The sequence below is a fragment of the Acipenser ruthenus genome, chromosome 13 (genome assembly GCF_902713425.1).
Source record: "Acipenser ruthenus chromosome 13, fAciRut3.2 maternal haplotype, whole genome shotgun sequence".
Taxonomy (NCBI): Eukaryota; Metazoa; Chordata; class Actinopteri; order Acipenseriformes; family Acipenseridae; genus Acipenser; species Acipenser ruthenus.
The window spans coordinates 4,323,633-4,346,751 of record NC_081201.1 but is presented as its reverse complement, the minus strand read 5'-3'; the positions used below and the strand labels follow the sequence as shown (position 1 = coordinate 4,346,751).

At 36.7% G+C, this 23,119-nt stretch overlaps 2 protein-coding genes across 3 annotated transcripts; one reads left to right on the top strand and one right to left on the bottom strand.

Annotated features, from left to right (window-relative positions):
- Nucleotides 1-707: 707 nt before the first annotated feature.
- LOC117417667 (acyl carrier protein, mitochondrial-like) lies at nt 708-3,090 on the bottom strand. The gene is made up of 5 exons (XM_034029852.3): nt 2,890-3,090; nt 2,085-2,207; nt 1,649-1,736; nt 1,199-1,315; nt 708-891 (listed from the first exon to the last, which is right to left on the bottom strand). The coding sequence occupies exons 1-4, from the start codon at nt 3,055-3,057 to the stop codon at nt 1,224-1,226; spliced, it is 471 nt and encodes a 156-aa protein (XP_033885743.1). The 5' UTR covers nt 3,058-3,090; the 3' UTR covers nt 708-891; nt 1,199-1,223.
- A 994-nt stretch (nt 3,091-4,084) lies between these two features.
- Nucleotides 4,085-14,266, top strand: LOC117417666 (dynactin subunit 5). Of its 2 annotated transcripts, none has more exons than XM_034029851.3 (6): nt 4,085-4,269; nt 4,645-4,713; nt 6,624-6,742; nt 11,375-11,486; nt 12,880-12,982; nt 13,467-14,266. In XM_034029851.3, exons 1-6 carry the CDS (start codon nt 4,222-4,224, stop codon nt 13,562-13,564), a joined length of 549 nt encoding a protein of 182 aa, XP_033885742.1. In that variant the 5' UTR covers nt 4,085-4,221; the 3' UTR covers nt 13,565-14,266. The 2 variants fall into 2 exon arrangements, with proteins under 2 accessions (XP_033885742.1, XP_058891461.1); XM_059035478.1 differs by lacking the exon at nt 4,085-4,269 and adding an exon at nt 4,283-4,375.
- The last annotated feature ends 8,853 nt before the right edge of the window (nt 14,267-23,119 follow it).

The following is a 23,119-nucleotide window of genomic DNA, read 5'->3' as shown; positions in this document are numbered from 1 at the left end:
GACATATGGGAAGGTTTCTTTATTTCATTATTTTTTAAGATGGTTTAATACTCTTCTTTGTTTCCGTTATGTTATATTATAAAATAGTTTAATGAGTGCTTGATCTTACAATACAGATGCAAAATAAATAAATAAATGCATGCATGCATGCTGAGGTTTCCTTTACATCATCACATTAAACAAATGTTTCATTACCTGGTGACAGAATGAATCAAATTAATTTAAAAAAAAAGCTTTCTTGTTTACAAAAAAACATTTTCTATCTACTCTGCTCCATGTGTAGTTTACTGTCTACTGTTTTGTTACATGCCATTACAAGGCTTTCTAATTAAGCAAGTAGTCTCCCTCCAGTGGCCACAAAGAATCTGGCCCATTGTTTGACCTTGCCTGTTTACTAAACAGGAAAATGGTATTGAAACATATGTAATTGGAAGCTATGGTTCTGTAGCATCAATCTGACTCTCGGACCTGGGCAATGTAGTCCTAGAAATTTGAATGATGATGACACTACCCAAAACGCTTGTCAAGTTTATACATCACATGCCACCTTTTGATTAAGCCAATCCATGCTTCAGTCCCAGGAACATCAAGACACAGTAGTGGCCGTGGGTTCAAGCACACTTGCTCCATTCATTTTGACCAGCATGTGTCACTAAAAACACAGATCAAATACATGGAGTAAAAACAAAAAAACAAAGTCAAACCCACCGGTTTAACAGATTTATTTAAGCGTTAAACAGTTTTTACATACAATGCTTACAGCAAATTGGGCAGATGACATTCAAAAGCTTTGTACAACATTAACACAGTTCTCAAAATATCCAGGACACTGATTCAAAACCTCTGGTGGGGGTTGATATCGGCAGGTCCATCCGGCTCATTCCTACATCCCTAAAACAACAACAAACAAAAAGACAATTAAAAATGTAAACTACTTGATACTTAAGCAATAACTACAGGATACATGTACATGGAGGAATCTGAGGCCAAGTGGAGTTTTTTATGCTAGCAAAAGGGGGGGGGGGTTTCTAAGCACACTTGACATGTCACTAAGAATCACAATTAAAGCGAATGACAGAGATTCTACTTGTGACTCTACGGTTTCTGAAATTCAGGGTGTTAATTGTGGTGTCAGAGAATGCATTACAACATAACCACACACACAGGATATGTGTTTAATCCTGAAATGTAACTTTACCTCATCTGTATTGGAAGAGGGTTTATTATTCATACACATCCTTCTTGTTTGCAATGTACTGTACAATCTCCTGAGGGGTCATCAGTTTTTCTGCTTCTGCGTCTGGAATTTCAAACCCTGCAAAAACAAACACGTAACAAAAAAAACATGCATTTTATAATATTTCAACCTGTCAAGATTTAACATGACCTCATGGGTTGGAAATAAGACTGACTGACTGGTGTGCATAATTATCGCCACAGTAAAGCAGAGAATGTATCAAACTGCTATGCAATGGGAGTCTTATTTCCATCTCTTATCTCCTTCACAAGAATGCCCAGTGGACAGTAACATGCAACAATGAAAGTACATTCTGCCTAAGGGAAAAGGCAGTAAAAATCACACTGGTAAGGTATATTTTATTGTATGTACAAGGGACATTGTATTATTTTATTTCCCAGTGTTTCTCACCAAACTCATCCTCCATGGCCATGATGATTTCAACCTGGTCCAAGCTGTCCAACCCCAAATCTTTCATGAAGTGAGAAGCTCCTGTCAGCTGAAAGCAAAAACAAAACCAACACTGGAGTTTAAAAGAAATAACTTGCATAAAAACAGAATGGTTTTCTTAAATGCAAAAACAAACAAATAACCATAAAAAAGAAAAAAGAAAAAAAACACAGCACAATTTTCGAACAGCACAAATTGACCACGCATGGTGGTTGCATACAGTAACCTCAGGGTAAATTACAGATCTGAAACGCATGCACTATTGTAAAGGCGCCATCATAACATAAGTGACAAGTCTAGTGTTTAAGATAGAGAAGTTAATGAGCTCTGTTATCTGTCTGTACACAGTGATGCATCTTTATTTGTGTACATCATTATATATGGAGAGTTCTCTTACTTTTTCTGGGTTGATCTTGTCGTACAGTTTCAGGACATACAGGACACGTTCTCTGATGGTATCCACTGTGAGTGGTGGCAAATCTCCATACTGCCGACACAACTGTACTAAGGGGCTGGAAACCTGTAGGAAGAAAAAACAAAATGCATCACGAAAAATGACAGTTTCCTATAAGACTGACAACTCTAATCTGCTGAAAACTGATCCACACTGAACCACAGAACCTTAGTGCAAAGTAAATATGAAAACAAATGTCATGTTGAAAAATATACAGGTGTTTCTTTTTATTATTATTATTATTTAAACCACTTATCAAAACCAAATGCATGTTACCAGCTGCCAATAATTTAACGGTTTTGCATTTAGTGTCAGGCTAACTTTTCTAATACTGGAAGTATGTTTCCAACTATTTAATTTTAAAATGCAGAATTAATTAATATATCCCCAAATCCTAATAATTTAGCATTGAACAGGTGCGCCCTTGTTAAATCGTCACAAGCGCCGCATGGTGCATAACGGAATTTTGTAGAGAAAATGCATACAACACTTTTTACATTTGATAACGTTTATATTACACTTACTATGCATGCATTGATGTTGAATATAACACAACACGAATAGAAACGCACAGCACAAGGTAGCTACGTAAACAGAAATACGCAAATGTATGCTGCTTCATTTAACTGCACTACTGCAAAAGGTGCCTTTGGTCCCCATGTTGATGAAGAGGCACGGTCTAGGTCATTTGCAGCACTAGGCCCTCTTACAAGAGATCCAATGTTATTCGCGTTGTGCATTGTTTTACCTTTATCTGGGCGGTTAAAGCTTTCCTCTGGCTACCGGCGTTGAAGCAGAAATGCCGCTGGTTGGCGACTGACACTGCCGCGGCTCTGGTAGTGATGTTTCCGAAGATTATTCTAGCTGAGCGCTGAGTGTACGAGCGGACACACTGCGCTAGGACACGGGACGCCATGACTGCAGACAGGGCTGAGCACTACATCCCACAATGCAAAGGGAGAGACAGCACGCTTCAGGGGAAGTGGGAATCACGCAGGCGCAGTGTGCCATTGTGGCTCTAACAGAATCTGTAAAATGTATTAAATATGAACAGCAGCTAGATCCAAGGTGGCAGACACAGGTTCTAGTTTCATAACCTGCCGAAAGCATTTGTAGAACTGTACGAATGGTATTTAAAAAAAATGCACTACGTACACCATTTAGTACAAATTAAAAGTGTGTTTAAACAATGTGAATTGGAATAGACCAGCCAAATTCACTGTTTATTAGTATGATAACCTTTTTATTGTTTTCGGTAGAAAAATGAACCATACGTTACATATAAAATTGGACGTCTTGTTTCAATACATATTCGTGAAATGTTGTCTTAAAATATCAAATCTAACCTACTTGTTCATTTCTAGCTCGAAGACAGTGACACGTTTAACTATATACTCATATTTTTTTATATATATATATATATATATATATATATATATATATATAATATTACAGAATACCGGATTAATTCCACAGCATTTGAGTTATACAGCTTGTTTTGCAGTTAGAACCACACTGGACACTGGCATCACCAGTACAGTACTTCAGCCTTCCAGCTCTTATGGTCTTTGTCTGGTGTGTTTACATTTGTACTTTCTCCTGATCCTCAAGTACTGTAACGTTTCTGTGTGTGCTACTCAGTATTTAATTTAGCAGTGTGACTGAAAATAAAGTTCATATGCTTGTCATACCCACCACCAACTACAAAAAGCCCACACTAATCACTCCCATTGACTTTGATTAAGGAACACTGTACATGATAAATGTAACACAATTGAGCTACACCTTGCTAAAAACATGGACCCAGATACTTGAAAACGTGACATATATATATATATATATATATATATATATATATATATATATATATATATATATATATATATAGGTTCAATTCAATAAACTGATATTTTTTTTCTTACATAAAGTTTTCGATCTTCACTCACCTAGCCAAGACTGACTGCGTAAGATTGCGTGCTTCCTGTTAGCGAACGGAAGCTGGGAACTCAGGCTGCAGAAACTGACTGATTAGAGGAGTGAATTTGTAATTATTTTAACAAGTGTTTTATTTAAAAACGTCATGGAGCTGTGCGAAATTCTCTACAACAAAGCCGAGTACATAGAAACGGTATAACTGTCTTTTTTATATTAGCAAGAAGAGATGCAGAAATGTTGAAGCTTACTGGAATGTAAACATGATGGGATTTAACAAAACGGATAACGCCCTGTACTGTGTATGCTTCACTAATAATAATAATTATAATAATTATAAGTAATTGATTTTACTCATGCAGTATGTGTACTTAATGTTAGTTTCTGCTGTTGACATCAGCGTGATGAATGATGAAAAGAACAGCCCATATTTATTACAGTAATAATACAATCAACTATTTGGTGATATGCTCGTGTGACATTTATTTACAAAAATATGTGATGTAACTTTTGTGCATTCGTGTCCATTGATGGCAGATGACTTATTTTGTTGTATTTTTGTTTTTTTCAGGCATCTGGTAATAAAGTAAGCAGACAGTCGGTACTCTGTGGAAGCCAAAATATTGTGCTAAATGGAAAAGTAAGTCATTTTCTCTTATTGCAGCAGCCAGATAACAAAAAAAGCACATCTGTGTATTATTTTCTAAAACGAAGCTATTCTCCTGAACATTTGCAGGGCTCTAAGTTGGCAACAAAAATGGCTTCAGTTAAATACATTTGTTAAGGGCACCGAGGACACTTTAAGGCCAAAGTGCAGCATTAATATTCTAAAGCCAGTTATTGACCACAGAAAGAAACAAAACAGTTTAACTTTATTTGTTTATTTAGCAGACGCCTTTATCCAAGGCGACTTACAGAGACTAGGGTGTGTGAACTATGCATCAGCTGCAGAGTCACTTACAATTACATCTCACCCGAAAGACGGAGCACAAGGAGGTTAAGTGACTTGCTCAGGGTCACACGATGAGTCAATGGCTGAGGTGGGATTTGAACCGGGGACCTTCTGGTTACAAGCCCGTTTCTTTAACCACTGAACCACACCGCCTCCACACAGCCAATTTATTGATTTAGATTTTTTTTTGTCAGCCAGCAGCCTACAGCTGTGGCCAAACGTTTTGCATCACCTAGAATTTTAGAATTGAGCCATAATAAAAATAAATAAATATTTGAACATAATTTAGATCTTTTATTTAACATCATGTAATTATAGAAAGTAGAAAATGATGCGAGCCTGTAAGGACATAGCTCCCTGCGCTGAATCCAGGTATTGGCTTTTATGGCTAATCCATGTGACCGTTTTTGTTCAATTTAATAGCATATATATTCTACTCAGTTTAATATAAACAAAACTTAGAAATCTCGTTACCGCGTGTAACATATAAAATCCGAATCGATGTGTTGCATGTATGGATAAAGCAACCAACTTTCTGAAGACTAAATCTGCAAATAATTTGCAAATATTGTACAGCTTACCCAGTGTTCTTTCAATGGACTCTTCCTCACCTCACTTGAATACTATTTTATGCAAGGAGCTTGTCTACCCTGCCAGAAAACAGGCTAGGTGGATTTTTTAAATGTATTTATTTATTTTTATTTTTTGGAAATTTGTAAGTGGACTGTGTGCCGAAGTCAACTAATATTTACTTTACTCTAGTTGTTTTTCTGTATGTTATTCCATATCTGAGCTCCAATAAAAAATATGTCGTGAAAATAAAAAAAAAATTTACCGTTGGAATTTCGTAAGACTATTGTATCGTCAGTTGTTGATGCATAGTTCACCCCCTAGTCTCTAGGTCGCTTTGGATAAAAGCGTCTGATAAATGACTACATAACTTACGAACGGCCGTCATGCCTTGTGTCTCGCTCAACCTGGGTCAAAGCGTGTAGACCCACATGCTGAGGTGGGTCGCTGCAACCCGGGTCAACCCGGGTACGTGGTTTCACATGACACGAGATAGTGACCCGGGTAGCCAGTACCTGGGTTGGGACCTGGGTAGGAGTGCCAGTGTGAAAGGGTAAGATGGCACTGTAGAAATTGATGCTTGAAAGAGGCATGTTTGGTTTTTTTTTCCCCCCACTGATGCGTCAACCCCGCAAGTCATGTAATCGTGTTGTTGTTTGGGTCTAATTTAATGCAGGCATCCCTAATTCCTGTAGCTGAAAGGGGACTGCGGCCATAAATAGACATTTTGAGGCATATTTTGAGGCAATTGACAAGGGCACTCACAGCTGCTGTTAATTTCTGTTATATTTCTATATGTTATATATTTGTCCCCCATATACCACAATAAAAAAATACACCAAACAATGAATGCTAAAGCACTTACAAATAGGCAATATTTCAATAGCCTTGCAACCCTTAATGCATTTTAATATATTTACTGCTACTAGGGAATTAAACTAATATTTAGTAATATCAGAGTATTGTTTATTTACAAATACTGTACATTGTCTCTGTAAAAAGTAATCTTTTGCGTTTCTTTGCCCCAGACTATTGTTATGAATGATTGCATCATTCGAGGGGACCTGGCAAATGTCAGGGTTGGGCGTCACTGTGTAATCAAGAGCCGAAGCGTTATAAGACCACCGTTCAAGAAATTCAGCAAAGGGTAAGTAGCATTGTGAGGATCAAAAGGTTAAAAAATAGTCGAAACATAAGGGAAAGTCCATTAAGAAGGCTATACAATTGGAAGGTCAATTCCTAGTCTATTTATCATATTCAGATTTTCAATATGGTATAAATCTATGATCCATGCACATTGACACAGAATCCCTAAATAATATAATGGGCATTTTTACAGATGTTCCATGTTGGTGTAGCCAGATACAGTACATAGGAATATGCACTATACCCACTGTAATAAATATATTTTCTTTTTCTTGTTACCTAGGTAAACATAAAATGGAAGAACATAAGTATCTTCTTCCTCTTAATTAAAAATAATGTACATTTCTGTACATACACCCTTATTATAACCACTTGAGGTCAGTAAAGATAGCAGAGGCTAATATTTTAGTAAGACTTAAATTAAATAGATACTGTATCAAACAAAGACTCAATTAACCCAGATAAAGCAAGGAAATTACTATGACGAATTTCAGTCTAAAATAACTTTTTATGAATTTAATTGGTTGGTTTCTTCTGAAACATTAATAGTGGGGGGCAGGGGGAGGGTTACACCAAATCAGATTTCAGATGTTTGTGTGTGTGACCAGTAACTAGCATTATTCACTAGAGGGCAGCAGATTTCTACAAATTGTCATACTTGAAAAATCCAGTGTACTTTCTTGCCACAAAATCCATTCATTAAAGATTGTATTTAGTCATATATAAATTTGATCTCATCAAATACAATATGGCCCCATCCATAGTTGAATAAATTGTCACTGAAAGTGACTACACTGTGTTTGGTCTAATAAAACGATTATGTGTTAAACGATAGACTATCCTATTTCTGCATCACTCTTTAAGTGGCTCAGTCTTTTAGTGCAATCATTGCACGGCTGTAAGGCTCCCACAAAAGGAACCTATGGCCAAATCTATAGATAATAAATCCAGAGCAAGCTGTCCTATTCATTACACCAAACCAGGATCAGCACTAAAGCTACAAGGAGGCTTATTTATTGGAGGCTTGGTGGGTCCAGTGGTTAAAGAAAGGGGCTTCTTACCAGGAGGTTACAGGTTCAATCCCAGCTCTGCCACTGACTCACTGCGTGTCACTTAACCCCCTTGTGCTCCATCCTTTGGATGAGACGTAAAACCGAGGTCCTATTGTAAGTGATTAGTTCAAACCCCCCCCCTCCCCAAGTCTCTAAGTAAATTTGGATAAAACCGTCTGCCTAATAGTAATAATTAGAACTAAATGCTGGATGTTTGTTTGCTTTATATCATGTGTTTTATTAGGTTATGTGTGTAACAAATATTTTTTATTAGGATATAACAACAACAAACAAAAAAACACAAAGGCTGAATTTAGTATCCATTTATTTTTTGTTTTGTAATGGCTTGTGTTGCTACAGCTTTAAACGGTTTGAGAGACTTGAAGACGCCAAAGGACATTAGCCAGAACAAGCATTATCTGAGTTCTCTGTTATTGGACTGTGACTCTGGAGTGTTTTTCTCTCAAGCCGGTGTCTTTTTTAAGGTCTTTGGGAGTTATCTATGAAATACATCTAGAACTGCATAACCAGTTTACTACAGAGAGAAGGTTATCCTCATAGCTTTCTCCAAAATTACCTCCACCAGCTGCGGATATCAGATTACTTATGACATCAAAAACACAGATGAATGTTAAGAAGAAAAAAATCTCAACATTGTCAAAACACTGAACATTACATGTTGAATCTAAATAAAATATTTAAAAAATAATATGAAAAATACATATGTTGCTTCCCATTTAATCTTTCGCCACCCATGCAAGAATTCTCGTAGATGCAAAGGAAATATACATCTGCTGAAAAAGTTGTTTCTTTGGGTTACTCAGTTTGAGCATGAACCACCTAGGATACTTTATTCACGTTCCCAGAGCTGTTCCAAAATACTGTTGCCTGTATATATGTATGTTTGAGAGTTTGTTGAAACTGCAAACCTCCTACTTCGTTCGACACTGCATTGCTGTTTTTGCCTGCCTTGCCTTTCCTCATCTGGATCGTGGCGAGCAGGTCACAGCTGCAGAATTGGATAAGGTCACCATGTACCCTTGCTTTTTAACAGAGGGCAACGAGGCATTTTAAATACGCTACAGAATTACAGCATACAAAAATACCAGTACATTTTTGTTAAATGGTTCTGGGAAAGAACGTATATGATTAGTTTTATATATCTATAGTAGTGTTATCATAAATGTTTAACCAAGCAAACGTTTCAGAGAAAGGCACTGTAGTTGGATTACACATACTAATACCAATCTAAATCATGCTCTAAATAATATTGGATTAAAAAAAAAAATAAGATTCAAGGTTGTAAGCAAATGCTCAGTTTCCTTAATTTAATATCCAGACTTTATATTGAGTTAAGGGACGCAGCGTCTAATATAACCGCACGTCACAGTTCAGCTTTGTAATTGAAAAGCTAAGGTGATTTTTTTTTTTTTTTTTTGGAAAGGGTGCAGATTTGGAGTAGTACCTGCATGGATTCCTGCCAGATCACAAGGTCACATTTTGTTCAGAACACTAAGCAACACTGCTGCACAATTCCAACATCCTTCTATTTTAAAAGAATAGGACTGGTCAGGTACACATGCAGACATTGATTTTACACAGTCATCTCTGTGTTGAATATTTTGTAGACAACACAGAGATGACTAACATAATTACAAAGCTCACAACACAGGTCTTTAATCCTAGTTATTTGATTCCCCAGGCAGATCCTGATGCTATTTTTTTAGGTTTATTTATTATCACTATCAAATTTGAAGAAAGGCAATCCTTTTCTTCCTTTTACAAAATATAAAAAAATGTTGACCACTTAAGAATTACAGACCTGTTATGAAATGGTATCCATGTTCTTAGCCTCTGGATTTTTTTCTGTGATGCAAACATAGATGCACGAAGTCTGAATTAGAATAATTTTATTAATCGTATGCATTTAATAATCCTTAGAAATAAAAAGGTTACTTTTAAAACCAAAGGCCTAGGTTCCAAGGACACTCTTTATGCTAAGAGTACCCCTTAACCTTTTTTAACATAAGGGTCCATAAAATGAACCATCTGCAATAGGAGTTACTTTTATTTACAAAACCAGGTATTGTGGACCATATAATACAGATAGAGGTTCTGCTTTTTGGGCTCGCAATGATATTTATGCATGCATTTTTTTTTTTTAATTTAAGAATGCATAACAAAAATGGTTAATATTTTTGGCTCACTTGCCAGTGTTGTTCAAAGTATGTCTATTAACTGATTATCTTTTTGCTGTGGTTAATTAATTCAGACCATTTCTATGGCCGCCTCACTGCCGTTTGGTGCAGGGATTCATGTGCACTTTGTGTGGCCAACCATTGTTGGGCATTCTGTTGAATATATAATTGCTTCTATTGATTGAGCAGTTTCACTCAGATAAGGTCTATATCATGACTTTCTATGTTGCGAGGCAAAATTGTAGCCAATCGAATAATTCTATTAAATGAAATCCTCTAGATCAGTGGTTCCCATTGAAGCGAAAATTTGTTTAATTAGAGGTTTTTCAATTGTTTTCAGCTCTTAAACAGTTGCAGATTTCAAGTTAGCTATAACATTTTAGTAACTGCTACTGTTTTAAGAGCTGAAAACAATTAAAGTCTAATTAAGCAAGTTCTCAGTGCAATTAAGGGTCTAGTTGAGTAATTGAGAGCTCAGTTGGAATGAAAACCAGCTGACACAGGAGGTTGCCAGGACCAGGGTTGGGAACCACTGCTCTGGAGTGATCCATGCAGGCATTTCCAGTATACCACATACAAAGAAATGAATAACAGATGTCCTTTTTGTAGTTTTATACATTTTGTCATCGGTTTTACCCCTGGTTTTTCTACTCAACCTTAAATGACAAATTTGAATGTTGCTTCACTGCTGCAACCCACTTACTGATTAGAAGGTGATCCCCATTCCCACTGTCAAGCCAAGACAAGGGACCAGCATGGGAAATCTCTGCATGCACTTGTAGGGCGCCTGACATGTTGTGGTAGCTAAAGGACAATCGGACTAACTGGCCCCAGCCAACTGCCCTCTCAAGAAGCCTGCGAGAGTGCAAATGCCAGTGGAGTCAAGATCTGCAATTTGCGCAATATTAAATGTTTTCAGTTCCAGTGTATGCAGGCCAACCTAGCAGCGTGAAAGGCTCTTGAGAGAACATGACCTTGAGTATCTAAACACCGTTTCCCTCGTTCCACACGTTTCGTTCCGTTTGTTTTTTTTAGTAGCTCTTTAGATATTTCTGTCTCTGTTGGGATTGGGCACATACCCAGCTTGTTCCAGTGTTTGTATTGTTAAAAAGGAGAAGTGACCTAATTGAGGTTTAAGGTAGTTTATCCAGACTGATGGAGAAACTGGATTTGTTTGTGTAGAAAAAGGGATTAGAGTGGTATAGCAAATGATCATTAATAATATTATAGAAATAAATCGATTAATTTTATTTAACCAGGTTCAGCAACCACGAAAACTGTTTTTCATTTATTGTAGTGTCCTGGTCAAAAATGGGTAACACTGTAACAGTTTTAAGAGATTTGCTTTTTATAACATTGTGTTGGTTGTGTGTTTCCTTGCAGAGTTGCTTTCTTCCCTCTCCACATTGGGGATCATGTGTTCATTGGAGAAGACTGCATTGTGAATGCTGCACAGATAGGGTCGTACGTCCATATAGGGAAGAACTGTGTTATTGTAAGTATGAAACTGAACAGTATCTCATTGTTGAGATCAGGGGTTTGCAGTCACGGCACTGGAGAGCATTTCATTGGTTCGTCTTTAAAAAATAAATAAATTATAAATTCTAAAATAAAAATCTGTGGCTTGCAGCTTCCTGGAATGGGATACAAAGTTTAATTATTTTTTTGGTTTAATTTTACAGTTGAATACACCATAAATTCAATTATGTCTTAATTTATGTGAAATAAAGATGTTAACATAGAATTTAAGTGTGAAAACAAAATCAAATACATAAAGCTACAGTGTTCACATAATGACTATCTAAACATTTTGCGCATGGCTGAACGGAAATTGTAAGGTCACTAGGAAGCTTCAAGCATATAAATATTTTTTAAAAGGGACTAATTGGGGCTCTTTACTGGTCTTTTAGGAGGGATGGACGGGGCAGGAGCTGAATTTGTAAATGCTGTTCCTAATTACCTTTGTTTGTACAGTAAACATCATTCCTAAAAGCTCAGTTTTAAGCACTTAGTTTGCTGTTTTTTACATGTTCATAGCTAAATAAGCCTCCCCTTGAATGCTGTGGTCTTTCATTTAGCATTAAATAATGGTGGTATCATTAATCCTTGAATCCTGTGCAGTTTAACCTACCCTACTGCCTGTGATCATCACCTCTTATAACAGGGTTCTTGCTCTGTTTCAGCCATACTGGTTTGTCAGATGGAGTTCTATTAACATTGCTGTTTTTGTTTCTGAGCAGTATTAACTAAAACAAAAGCAGCCGCATGTATTTCTTTTAAAATCGGCAGTCTTGAGTGGTTGAAAGTATGGTTCTGATGTCAAGATCTCCATGGGAGAAAGCTTTTCAAGAGGTTTTCATAAGTGGTTACAGCTGGAACTACTAGTGCAGTAATGAATAGGAGCGTTGTGTCCCGGGGGGTTGTCAAGGCCATGAATATTCTGAATATGAGTACAGTATAGAACTGTGTCCTGAAGTAATCTTCATCACTTGTATGGTTACTCAGAACATTACATTTTTCAAGCATACATGTGCATGACATGGAGCCATGCTGAACTACCTGGATTTAATGTGGATAATTTGTTAGTTATCCCCCACTGCGTATACATATCTCCAGCAATGGGGTTATAAATTTGGCAAGACCATTCTTTAGCTCAAGTTAGTAAGCTGGGATATAAGGAGGTATGTGTCTGTTTGTACATACACTGTACACACATTATATTTAAAAGATGCCGCTTAACAAATCTGAGATAATTACACCGGTCAAAGTTCTGCAGATACTCATTAGTTTAGAATCCAATTAGCAGGTGATTAAAGAGAGAGAACTATTTTCAAAACTTAATGATTTGTGCATCCTGTACCTTCAACACCTTGTGTGATTTGTTTCAGGGGCGGCGGTGTGTTCTTAAAGATTGCTGTAAGATTCTTGACAACACAGTCCTGCCTCCAGAGACGGTTGTCCCCCCATTCACTATTTTTTCTGGCTGTCCAGGTAAGATGTGTAATATATTGTTAAGAACACCCTCAAGTACAACATTACTCAATTTTTTTTATGTATATGTTTATTTACCCTTGATAGCCTGGGTACCCCTATTTGTTTTTGTTGGTGCGATTGATTCCCTTTATGCTTTTCAACTTTTAGTAAGAGATGCAACAGTGAGAACAATAGATAGAGCTGCACAAAGGATAAAAACATCCACTACAACTACTGTGGTATTTAAAATGTGTTTATAATGGATAACACTTTGAGATGTGGCATTTCATTCCTAATTACAGCAGCAAAACATGCTACAATGACAATGACAATAATTCAAATGCACAGGGACAGTACCAAAACACATGGAGAAACGTTTCCCACAGAAGTGTTTTTTTTTTGTTTGTTTTTTTTAAAACTGTCAAATGCAATGATCCATCATTACACTGTGTATGACATGATCGATTTACTTATTTAAAAATGTATTTTTCCTGTTTTCCAGGTCTGTTCTCAGGAGAGCTTCCAGAGTGTACCCAGGAACTCATGGTTGATGTCACAAAGAGCTACTATCAGAAGTTTTTACCACTGAGTCAGATTTAATACTTGCAACAAAAAAACTGGACCAATAAATGTTTTCTATCTATCTATCTATCTATCTATCTATCTATCTATCTATCTATCTATCTATCATTATCCAATAGTAAGGCTTTCATGAAATTCCACCAGGTTTCACAGCATTGAAGCAGCTTTCCTATTTGAGAATTGTGCACATTTTATTATGAAATCCACAAAACAAGTCCTTCTAATTTGCTATTTTCATGTAGTTATTGGAATGTTTTTTACTTATTTTTTACATTATTATTTTCCCTGAATAATACAAGGAAAATAATAATGTAAACACATCTTTTAAATATAACTTCTTAATTTATCCAATTTTAGTGTTGTCTGTTGCATTAAAAAAAAAAAAAAAAGTTGAAAGTTATTTTGGCTGAAAAAGCTGCTTGGATGTGGAACATCCTTGCCTTGTGTGCTTTACATTGTCTTGCAGACTAACAATTGACAGAAGTGGAGGAATACCTCTGTGGTACAGAAATTGATGGATTCTTTGGTCATGTATGCAGAACACACACAAGTTTTGGCTCTGAAGACGAATCATTCTTTCACAGAGAGAAGAACTGCATTAAGTGTGGAACCCGGTTCTAAACTGTCTTGTATGTACATCATTAATGTGTTATTTCCTGCATTGCAGGGAGGATCACAGACCTAATGCTCATGCTAATAAATGTACGATATTACACAGTTTTGTCAGGCTACAGTATAACTTTTTTTGTGTTAGAGAAAACCATTCAAGTACAATATTCTTACACTAGTGTAGTTTCCAGTAAATAGCCATTCAGCAATCTGAAAAATGTAATCTTGATTTTTTGTTTCCTGCTCTTTAGCATTGTGTACTTTAGCACAGCACTCACTTTTCACAGATTTCTTATAACTGAATATTGAAATATCATTAACACAAATTGGTAACAAGCAGGTACGGTACCAATTGCTAGATCATCATTTGGATGTGAAATTTGTCAGTGTCTAGTCTTTAACAAAGACCTTGTGGAAACATTTGTCCGTTTTTGTTTTTAGTACTACAGCAAACCCCTTTAGCTACTCCTACACTGTGTTTCTCATTATCATTTGCTGAATCGAATAGTAAAAGGTACTACAGAAAAATGTTCTTGATCTGTTATTGTATGTTAATTATGTTCGACTCTTTTAAAGTGCCTCTTTACATGGGAGTAAATAAGGTTAAAAAAAAAAAAAAAAAAAAAACTAAAAAAACATGATTATATTGGTAAGAGCACTGAGCTTTTATTAACTTTTAAACATCTTTAGTTGCGAATGCATTGTCAGGTATAAAAGCTCACCTAAATTTGAATATTAGTGGACATTTGTTACAAAAATGTAGCTGTTGAATGGTATGTCTTGAGGAAACTTGCCATTTTTTTTAACAGGAGAAGCAGTTCTATATGTTGTGGATGTAGATCATTGTGCCCTCAGTACTTTCTCATTGTATTGACCTTGTCATTTCTATCCTTGGAGGGTGATATCTATTTATTTTATCTTAGACCTTGCTGTCATGCACCAGTAGAGCTCACTTTCTCACTTGCAGTACTGAAGATAAACTTATCTTGTGGTGTTGACTTTTCATTTGAATCTTTTTGATGGTTATTGTACAGTGTAAATACTGACCTATAATCCACCGTTTCAATCAGAAGCGTGAATTGAAAAGCACAGTCCTGTTCAATTGTACAGTATCGAATGTAGGTTCTGTGTCTGTAATTGTCTGCAGTACGTACAGTATTGGTTAATATTTCAATGGCACTTTAGATAAGCTGGTTCCAATGTCACGCATATCAACTATTAAGCAACCCTCAGTTTTACTGAAAAAGGTACTTGATTATATTAGCTCTGCCTAGTTCTGCTTTTATTCTTTTAAAAGTAACCCAAGGTCACTTTAGAGGCTTAAAAGTAAATCCGTTATTTATAAACCCATTAAATTTCTGTATCACCTTTTGCTTAATAATTCTTTGACAAATATACTACTAATAGAAATGTTATTTGTTTTAAAAACAATGTACTTGTTAATGAGTGAATTTTTTTTCTTTATTTTAGATAAATCTTCACCCTGCTACGAACGGTAATTGGTGGTTAAAAAAATATACTTGAGAATTTGCAAAGAGCTTGATAATATGTTTGTCGAGGTTCATTTGACACAGACATGCTCACATGATGTAAAACAGAAAATGTTGGTGGTACGTGATCAGTACGTAATACCCTTTTTCTCATGTGTCCAGCAGTTTGTCTCCTTGGGTTATAAAGCCTGCATTGTCTGTTTTATTCTTTACAAATCCATCTTCATTTACAATGACATTTCCTTCCACCATATTAACCCAACAGGTCAACCATCTTGGTGTGTTGAAACAATATTAATAATCAAGAACAGAAAGCAATCTTATTAGGTCTTCAAATAGTGTGCTTCTAAATCTAAGCATGTTTTTTTTGTTTGTTTTGGATGTCATCGGGGCATTATTACATTTATTTCAGAGACTAATACATTTTAATTTTTTTTTTAAATGTATTTTTATATAGAAAACATTCTGCCCCTGTAATAAAATCCTGATTATGGAGAAGAAGAAAAAAACATGCAGTATGCAATGAAACGCTGTCAAATGCATAATGGTCTTTTTTTTTATTATTATTCTTCAAATACATCACATGAAATGAATCTAGTCTGCAAAGTCAGAGCCAGGTCTGTGCTACTGGTTATATTGAGGTTGTCTTGGAAACCATATTTAAACAGCGTGCTAATGAGATGTTAATTATTGACAATCCAGCATTCAGGACTGTTACCTCTCATCTAAGCAGTTCTCAAATGATACTGGGGCTGTCTTTGACACGAATTGCAAAACGATGGCAGTTTCAACAATGGAAATAAGATTGATACATGTCTCGGTTTTTTTCCCCAAATAAACGCTGTATCTTTTTCTAATAAACACATCCAGGTGCTATGTTCATTGTTATAAGAGTACAGTTCTAATGGACAAATGCTTTCATAAAAAAAACAGTCATCACTGAGGAAAAATTCGAACAAAATAAGTTATATTTATCCTGCTTGTTATTTCAAAGGTTTTCGAACTATTAATGTGTAAATTCTGACCTAGAAGCTATGCATGGTTGCACGTGCAGTGGTCTCCGCTGCCTCTGAAGCAGGGGAAGTGTTTTTTCCTTCGTTAACCACTGGGGAAGCAAAAACATTTCTTCTGGTCTGGCTGTGAAAAACAAAATAAAAACGGAATGAAATCATTTAAAAAAAATATGCCCCAATATGTTGCCTTACACTTTTCCTATAAAAAAAACACTTTAAATATTCAGAGTTGTATCAAAAGGTAAATTGACCCCAGATTAAATATGCACCAGGCAAATACATTATGTTCAATGAGAGAGAAATTTCCTTGGAGAAGCTGAAACTTTTTCCCCAGGTAGCAACTAAAATTATGGTCCCTGGCACCAATCAACTAGATTGACTGTGACAAATTTTGCATATCTGTAAGATAAACTCCAGCCATCAGTCCTCACCCAATGAATACATTATTAATGAATAGAAATGTCACTGTGGGGGAAACCTCACCTTATCTTCATGGTAACAGTGAACAATTCGCAGGGACTCATGGCCCCTGGAGGCCCTCATTTTACTTTATAAAGATTATTTATTTAAAAATGTTGTTCTTATTAACCAGGCTCACTGTTTATACAAACCAGCTGAACCTGTAAGTGAACTGATTAACGTGGGACAAATCGCTATAATTTTATCTCAATACCAATATGCCACATATGGTGCATGGGGCAAGCAGCAAGGCACTTGCCTTCTGTTGCAATTGTTTGAATTGTGACGAAGCGAGAAGATAACTGAACATAAAGCCTTTTTTAAACCAGTGATAGCGTATCAATAGTGTCTATCAGTTAGATCGCCTGTGTGGTGACTTAAGGCTTTGATCTGGCCACAGTTTGAATTTACAGAAACCAGTACATGCACAGATAGCCGGCCAGGTAACACAATCTATCTGGGTCTTCTACTGTATCTGGGCAGAACCCACAGCCTGCTCGGCCTGAAATGAAACCACTTCCCTTTTAAGCTGGCTTTTATGGAGTCATTGCAGCAGACTTCTTTAGAAATCATTCTTTATTATAATTATTTATTATTTATTTCTTAGCAGACGCCCTTATCCAGGGCGACTTACAATTGTTACAAGATATCACATTATACATTATTTCACATATCACATTATTTTTACATACAATTACCCATTTATACAGTTGGGTTTTTACTGGAGCAATCTAGGTAAAGTACCTTGCTCAAGGGTACAACAGCAGTGTCCCCCACTGGGGATTGAACCCACAACCCTCTGGTCAAGAGTCCAGAGCCCTAACCACTACTCCACACTGCTGCCTCCACACTTTATACCTATTGCAAACCATTTTCTGTCTTGCCTGAGTGTTATTACTGTTTCCTAGATAAAGGCAGTTTAAGGACATGTATCAGATCCTTAATACAGCAAGCATAACTGTGCCAGTGCTAGGATTTACACTGCATAGCTATCTCTCATGCTTGTAAGTTTATGACCGTTTTGTTTGCTGCTACATTTGCTGAATGGGCATTTTAACAAAATTTGTTTGCCGCGTCATACTAGTGCAGGGACTCTTAAACAATGTTTTAACAAAAACGGATTGCTGGGGTTGTTGAACAAGGATGCTGGCTTTGTTTGCAAACATGCATACCCTGTCATGCAATAGAGTAATGTACAAATACATGCATGGATAAATTAACTCTTTCCCGTGGGGTAGCAACACTACCCGGGCCTCTGTAAGTCGCTAAATGACTGTAAGTCTGCTAAATGACTAATTATTATTATTATAACCCAGAAAAGGAGCTGTATCTTCATTGTCAGATACCTAAAACCATAAAACTTCAATATTGTATGATATGATTTGGCTCTGGCGTCTACAATGTATTTAAGCAATTTAATTAAAAATATATAATGCAGGTTTCCCCTCCCCATCTACAATCACAATTGAAACTCGCAAATCACTGCTTAGCTGCTGCTGTCTCTCATTATGCTTTACTGAACATTAGCTGTGTCAGCTGCATGTGACTGGCAGCATCTGGACACTGTGTGTGTTTATGCAGTAACAGAGCAGCATCAGGAGGGCTTTAATGAATGATCAGCTTGGTCAGCACTTGGAGCACCTCCAATAACTTCACACAACTGGGGGATTCAGTCCCTCTTTATTAAATTCGACCCCTTTACTAGGCAAGACGAGAATAGTTGGTCCATTTTGCTAATGACTGGGCCTGGTAAACACTGACCTCTTGTTACAAACTATACCCTAGAACTTTGCCAAAGACAGACCATGCTAAAATACGGCCTTCCCCAGTTAATACTTTATCTATAACCTGGAGCACAGCCAGATCTCTTACTATATACAGTACACCCGGGACATTGTCAAAGATTGGTCTTGCTAAAATATGACCTTCCCAATTACCATTGTAACCCGGAGCACTGCCAATGGCTGTGCTCCCTATAGGGGTTACTCTCCCACTGGAAAGTGCTCACTGTGGGCTTTGTGCTTCTGGATATATTCCAGTAGATGTGTTAGATGTGCTGCATTTGCACTATAGCACTGCAATTAAACTGTAAGCAACAACGGGACCAGGTTTAATAATGGGAACATCTTTATATTTGTGAATAGATCCCAATCTTGTGAACTCTGGTCTTCATGCGACGATCTCCAGTATCCATGAAATAGCAAAGTTTCAGTCCAACAAATCTCAGTAACAAAACTTTGTTAGGTAATAGTCACCAGCACAGACCATCATGAAAGCCTGCCTTATATACAAGTACTGATACAATACTGTTTTGCACATTAAATGGTTAAGTCATCTAATACTTTGCAGAACCCTAAATCTTTCTGAAGCTGCCTAACCCAAAGGGTACATGTGTTTGTATGGTTCTGGATTTACTGGTAGACAGCATTTTCGTCAAGAACTAAACAGAACACCATCTCTTACAGTTCATTTCATGTTTGTTAACATATCTTTATTCCAGCTAGAACTTAATGCAACCTTTTTAAAAACAGGCTGGTTTGAAACACGATAAAAAAAATACAGCTCTCCCTGTTTGTTTCACTGTCAGCCTTACACATAGAAAATTATTGAAATATTGAAAACACCGAATTATGAAACATTTCACAGAAGGAAAGGCAAACATGTCCGACCCCTACTATTCTCTTTACACAAAAATTGAAAAGCAGACACAGGCCACTGCATATCTGCTCAATCCCACACTAACTACCTTTGAGTATGTTATAAAACCTTACAGCTTCCTTACGACCAAGGTCTTGAAAATGTTGGTTTTGACCAAGTGGTATTAAACATGAATTTTGTTATACTGCAATATGTCAGTAAGCCCAAGTAAATCAGCTGAAGGTCATTTTTTTATTTTTTTAATTGGAGTTTTCAACAAGTTACAGTGAAAGATAATATAATTTTTTAATATAGAGAAAAATATAATATGGTAATGAGAATAAACATGTTTTTTTGATGCATTCAGATCACAAACTGAATGTGTGTCTTTTTAAATATAAAATGTTTCATCATTCTTTGATCCAGGCAGAACAGTACAGTGTGTTCAAAGTGTATCCATGTGCAGCTGTTTATTACGCATACTAGACATGACCTGAACCTCATTATGCACAGCACCTATTGAATATTGAGAATGCAGGAACAGAGTGAGGATATCTGTTGTCTACTGAGAGGGTCACATCACATTCTGATTGAAAGAGAATGTGGAGTTTTGCTGTGCTCTTAGAAATATTTAATAAAAATGTACTGCGAATAGAGTTTTCTACCACAGCTCCAGTAAATAAAGAAGTACATACAGTACAGTTATAGTCAATATTTAATTAATGCTTCTCATGGGATCTGTACAGACAGGATGAAGAGAGAATAATTTCAAGAGAAAACGACTGCTATACTTGTACATTATTATTATTATTATTTATTTATTTATTTATTTATTTATTTGTTTGTTTATTTCTTAGCAGATGCCCTTACCCTGGGCAACTTACAGTTGTATACAAAATAAAATACATATCAAGAATTACAGTACAATTAAGAGCAAGATACAAAATACAGTGACCTGGTCCTGCTTGGATATTACATGCATCTGCTATCCTGGTTTAAACAAATTCAAGACATATATAAATAAAACTACAAAGTATCTGGATCTAGGCTGCAAATCGCTATCAATTCCAATTAAACCTCTGTGTTATTCTCTTAACATGTTAGTCTCCCCCATCTTGGGGCTAAATATTTTCTTCCTGTTGCTCTTCATATATGCCATTACCTATGATAGCTAATATCCAGGTCACTGCATTTATTATGTTATCTAACTAACCCAGTAACACCATTGTGTACTTTGTTGCCACTGTTCCAGCCCCCATCAATGGTTATTTCTTCATTAGCTTGTCAGTACTACAGTCATCATCTACGTTCTAGCTGTTTTGTTACATCAGCTATGTGTCAGGTGAGACTGAAATGATGGGAGCGGGCTGTGTGCACAAGCCTTGACCTTAATTACTGAAGCAGCTCTCGTGTTGAATAGAGAGAGGAGGATCTAGTACTTGCCCTTGGTCTCATGGTCAGAGCTGGGGTTGTGCAAACCGCAGACTTATATTGGATGATAATTTAGTTGCTACTGTATTCTTAAAGAAGCAACCAAACAAAGGTAGTTTTAGTACATTTTAGCAGGTTTTTTTTACATAACATGATAGCTGGTCTTTTTATAAAAGGTTTATAGATAGCATCTCAATTGAAACATAAGTTCCATTCATGACCTTCTTCACGCAGCCCAGTACAGTGTAAAGACACGGATGATCTCTATCGCACACTCCATGGTGACTAATCCTTCTTGCTGGCGGATCTCCGACAACATAAAAAAACCTAATCCCTTATGATGCGTCATCAGAATTGATAGAAGCTGCTGTTGTTGTTGGTGATCAAAAAGAGACTATAGTTAACAGAATGGACATCGAATTTATATAGAATTTTAGAACCTGTACCCAAACTCCCATCACCACGTTTATTTCCAAATTTCTAATGTGTGAAATGTTTTTGAATTAACCAGAAAACAAACAGGTTGCCTGACTGAAGACACACTCATCTGTCCTCCTGATGAGCTTGAGATGTGTCCCACTAGGGTCACACAACCTAGAATCCACCATGATCTAATGTGCTTGGGCCCATTTACCTGATCTCTCCCCAAGATCACTGCAGTTACGTAAGCTAACCACTTTATAATGCTGTTACTGCTATTTCCAACCTGCATAGGACGGCTCACAACAGGTAGCGGCTTGATTTAACAGAACAAATGCGATCATTAAATAACTGACCTGTCGTTTAATGATAAGAAGTGGTGAAGTACTCAAAAGCTCTGCTGTTGTTGAAGCGATTTTGGTTAATAAATGACAACTTGCTGTGCACAGCGTTTCAAAGATAAATATATTTTATTTCATGTATATAATCATTACTCTCATTCTGTGCACATAGAATGATGCTGAAGCTAGAGCTTTTCCAGACTGCAATGTAATGAGTATCGCCAGGAATACCCGTATCTATCAAATGGCCAGGTTAGATGATTTATAGAACACACCTCCTCTTTGACCTGGTTCTCAATTATTTGTGTATTAGCAGATGCCTTTATCCAAGGCAACTTACAGTGACTAGGGTGTGTGAACTATGCACAGCTGCAGTCACTTACAATTACATCTCACCCGAAAGGCGGAGCACAAGGAGGTTAAGTGACTTGCTCAGGGTCACACAATGAGTCAGTGGCTGAGGTGGGATTTGAACCGGGGACCTCCTGGTTACAAGCCCTTTTCTTTAACCACTGGACGATGTCAGTAGTCATTGCAACCCCAGTCTAATTTAAAGTACTCACATGACAGCTGACAAAGTCAATTCTCCATAAAGATACGGAACAGACTACTCTGGACAAAGACAATAATTCATTCATTTTACCTTGGATATTAATGGGGTTTTGATAGCTTGAGCTGTCGACACACATTAGAAAGAAACAAACGACCATTTATCATTTAGATAAGGTTTCATGAATGAGTGCCAGCGTTTCACTCAGGTCTGCTCGAGCCTGGTAAAACTGAAGCAACACAAAACCATTTAAAATGTTTGTCAGAGGTGTATACACAAGACACTAAATGGTTCTAGTTTGTTACTGGAAAACAGAAGGATACGAAAATAACATTCAGCAATGTCCTGTTGTATTCTTGTGACTATAAATATGCTAGTTCCTTCTTTTTAAGCTCCCAAGCCTGGAAAATACAAAATAAAGTTCTCTTCCCCCCGGCCTGGTGTATAAATGTAAAACATCTAGATATGTTTAACAAATGTATATACTGTTACTGTGCATGTGTGAATTTTACTGAAGTGTTTACAAGTTTTAAGTGAGTCATGTGAGTTTGAATCTCAGTTGCACAGAGTTGCCAATCTTGACTTGGGTTCCACAAGCAGCACTGCATTGGCCTTTGTGCTCC

What these genes read in the sequence shown, in the direction of transcription:
- LOC117417666 (XM_034029851.3), top strand. Translation starts at nt 4,222, where the DNA reads ATGGAGCTGTGCGAAATTCTCTACAACAAAGCCGAGTACATAGAAACG. An exon ending in AAGCCGAGTACATAGAAACG is followed by an intron (nt 4,270 to 4,644) that starts GTATAACTGTCT and finishes TGTTTTTTTCAG; the next exon opens with GCATCTGGTAATAAAGTAAG. An exon ending in TAGGGAAGAACTGTGTTATT is followed by an intron (nt 11,487 to 12,879) that starts GTAAGTATGAAA and finishes GATTTGTTTCAG; the next exon opens with GGGCGGCGGTGTGTTCTTAA.
- LOC117417667 (XM_034029852.3), bottom strand. Translation starts at nt 3,057, where the DNA reads ATGGCGTCCCGTGTCCTAGCGCAGTGTGTCCGCTCGTACACTCAGCGC. An exon ending in ACAAGATCAACCCAGAAAAA is followed by an intron (nt 1,737 to 2,084) that starts GTAAGAGAACTC and finishes TTTTGCTTTCAG; the next exon opens with CTGACAGGAGCTTCTCACTT. An exon ending in GGCCATGGAGGATGAGTTTG is followed by an intron (nt 1,316 to 1,648) that starts GTGAGAAACACT and finishes TTGTTTTTGCAG; the next exon opens with GGTTTGAAATTCCAGACGCA.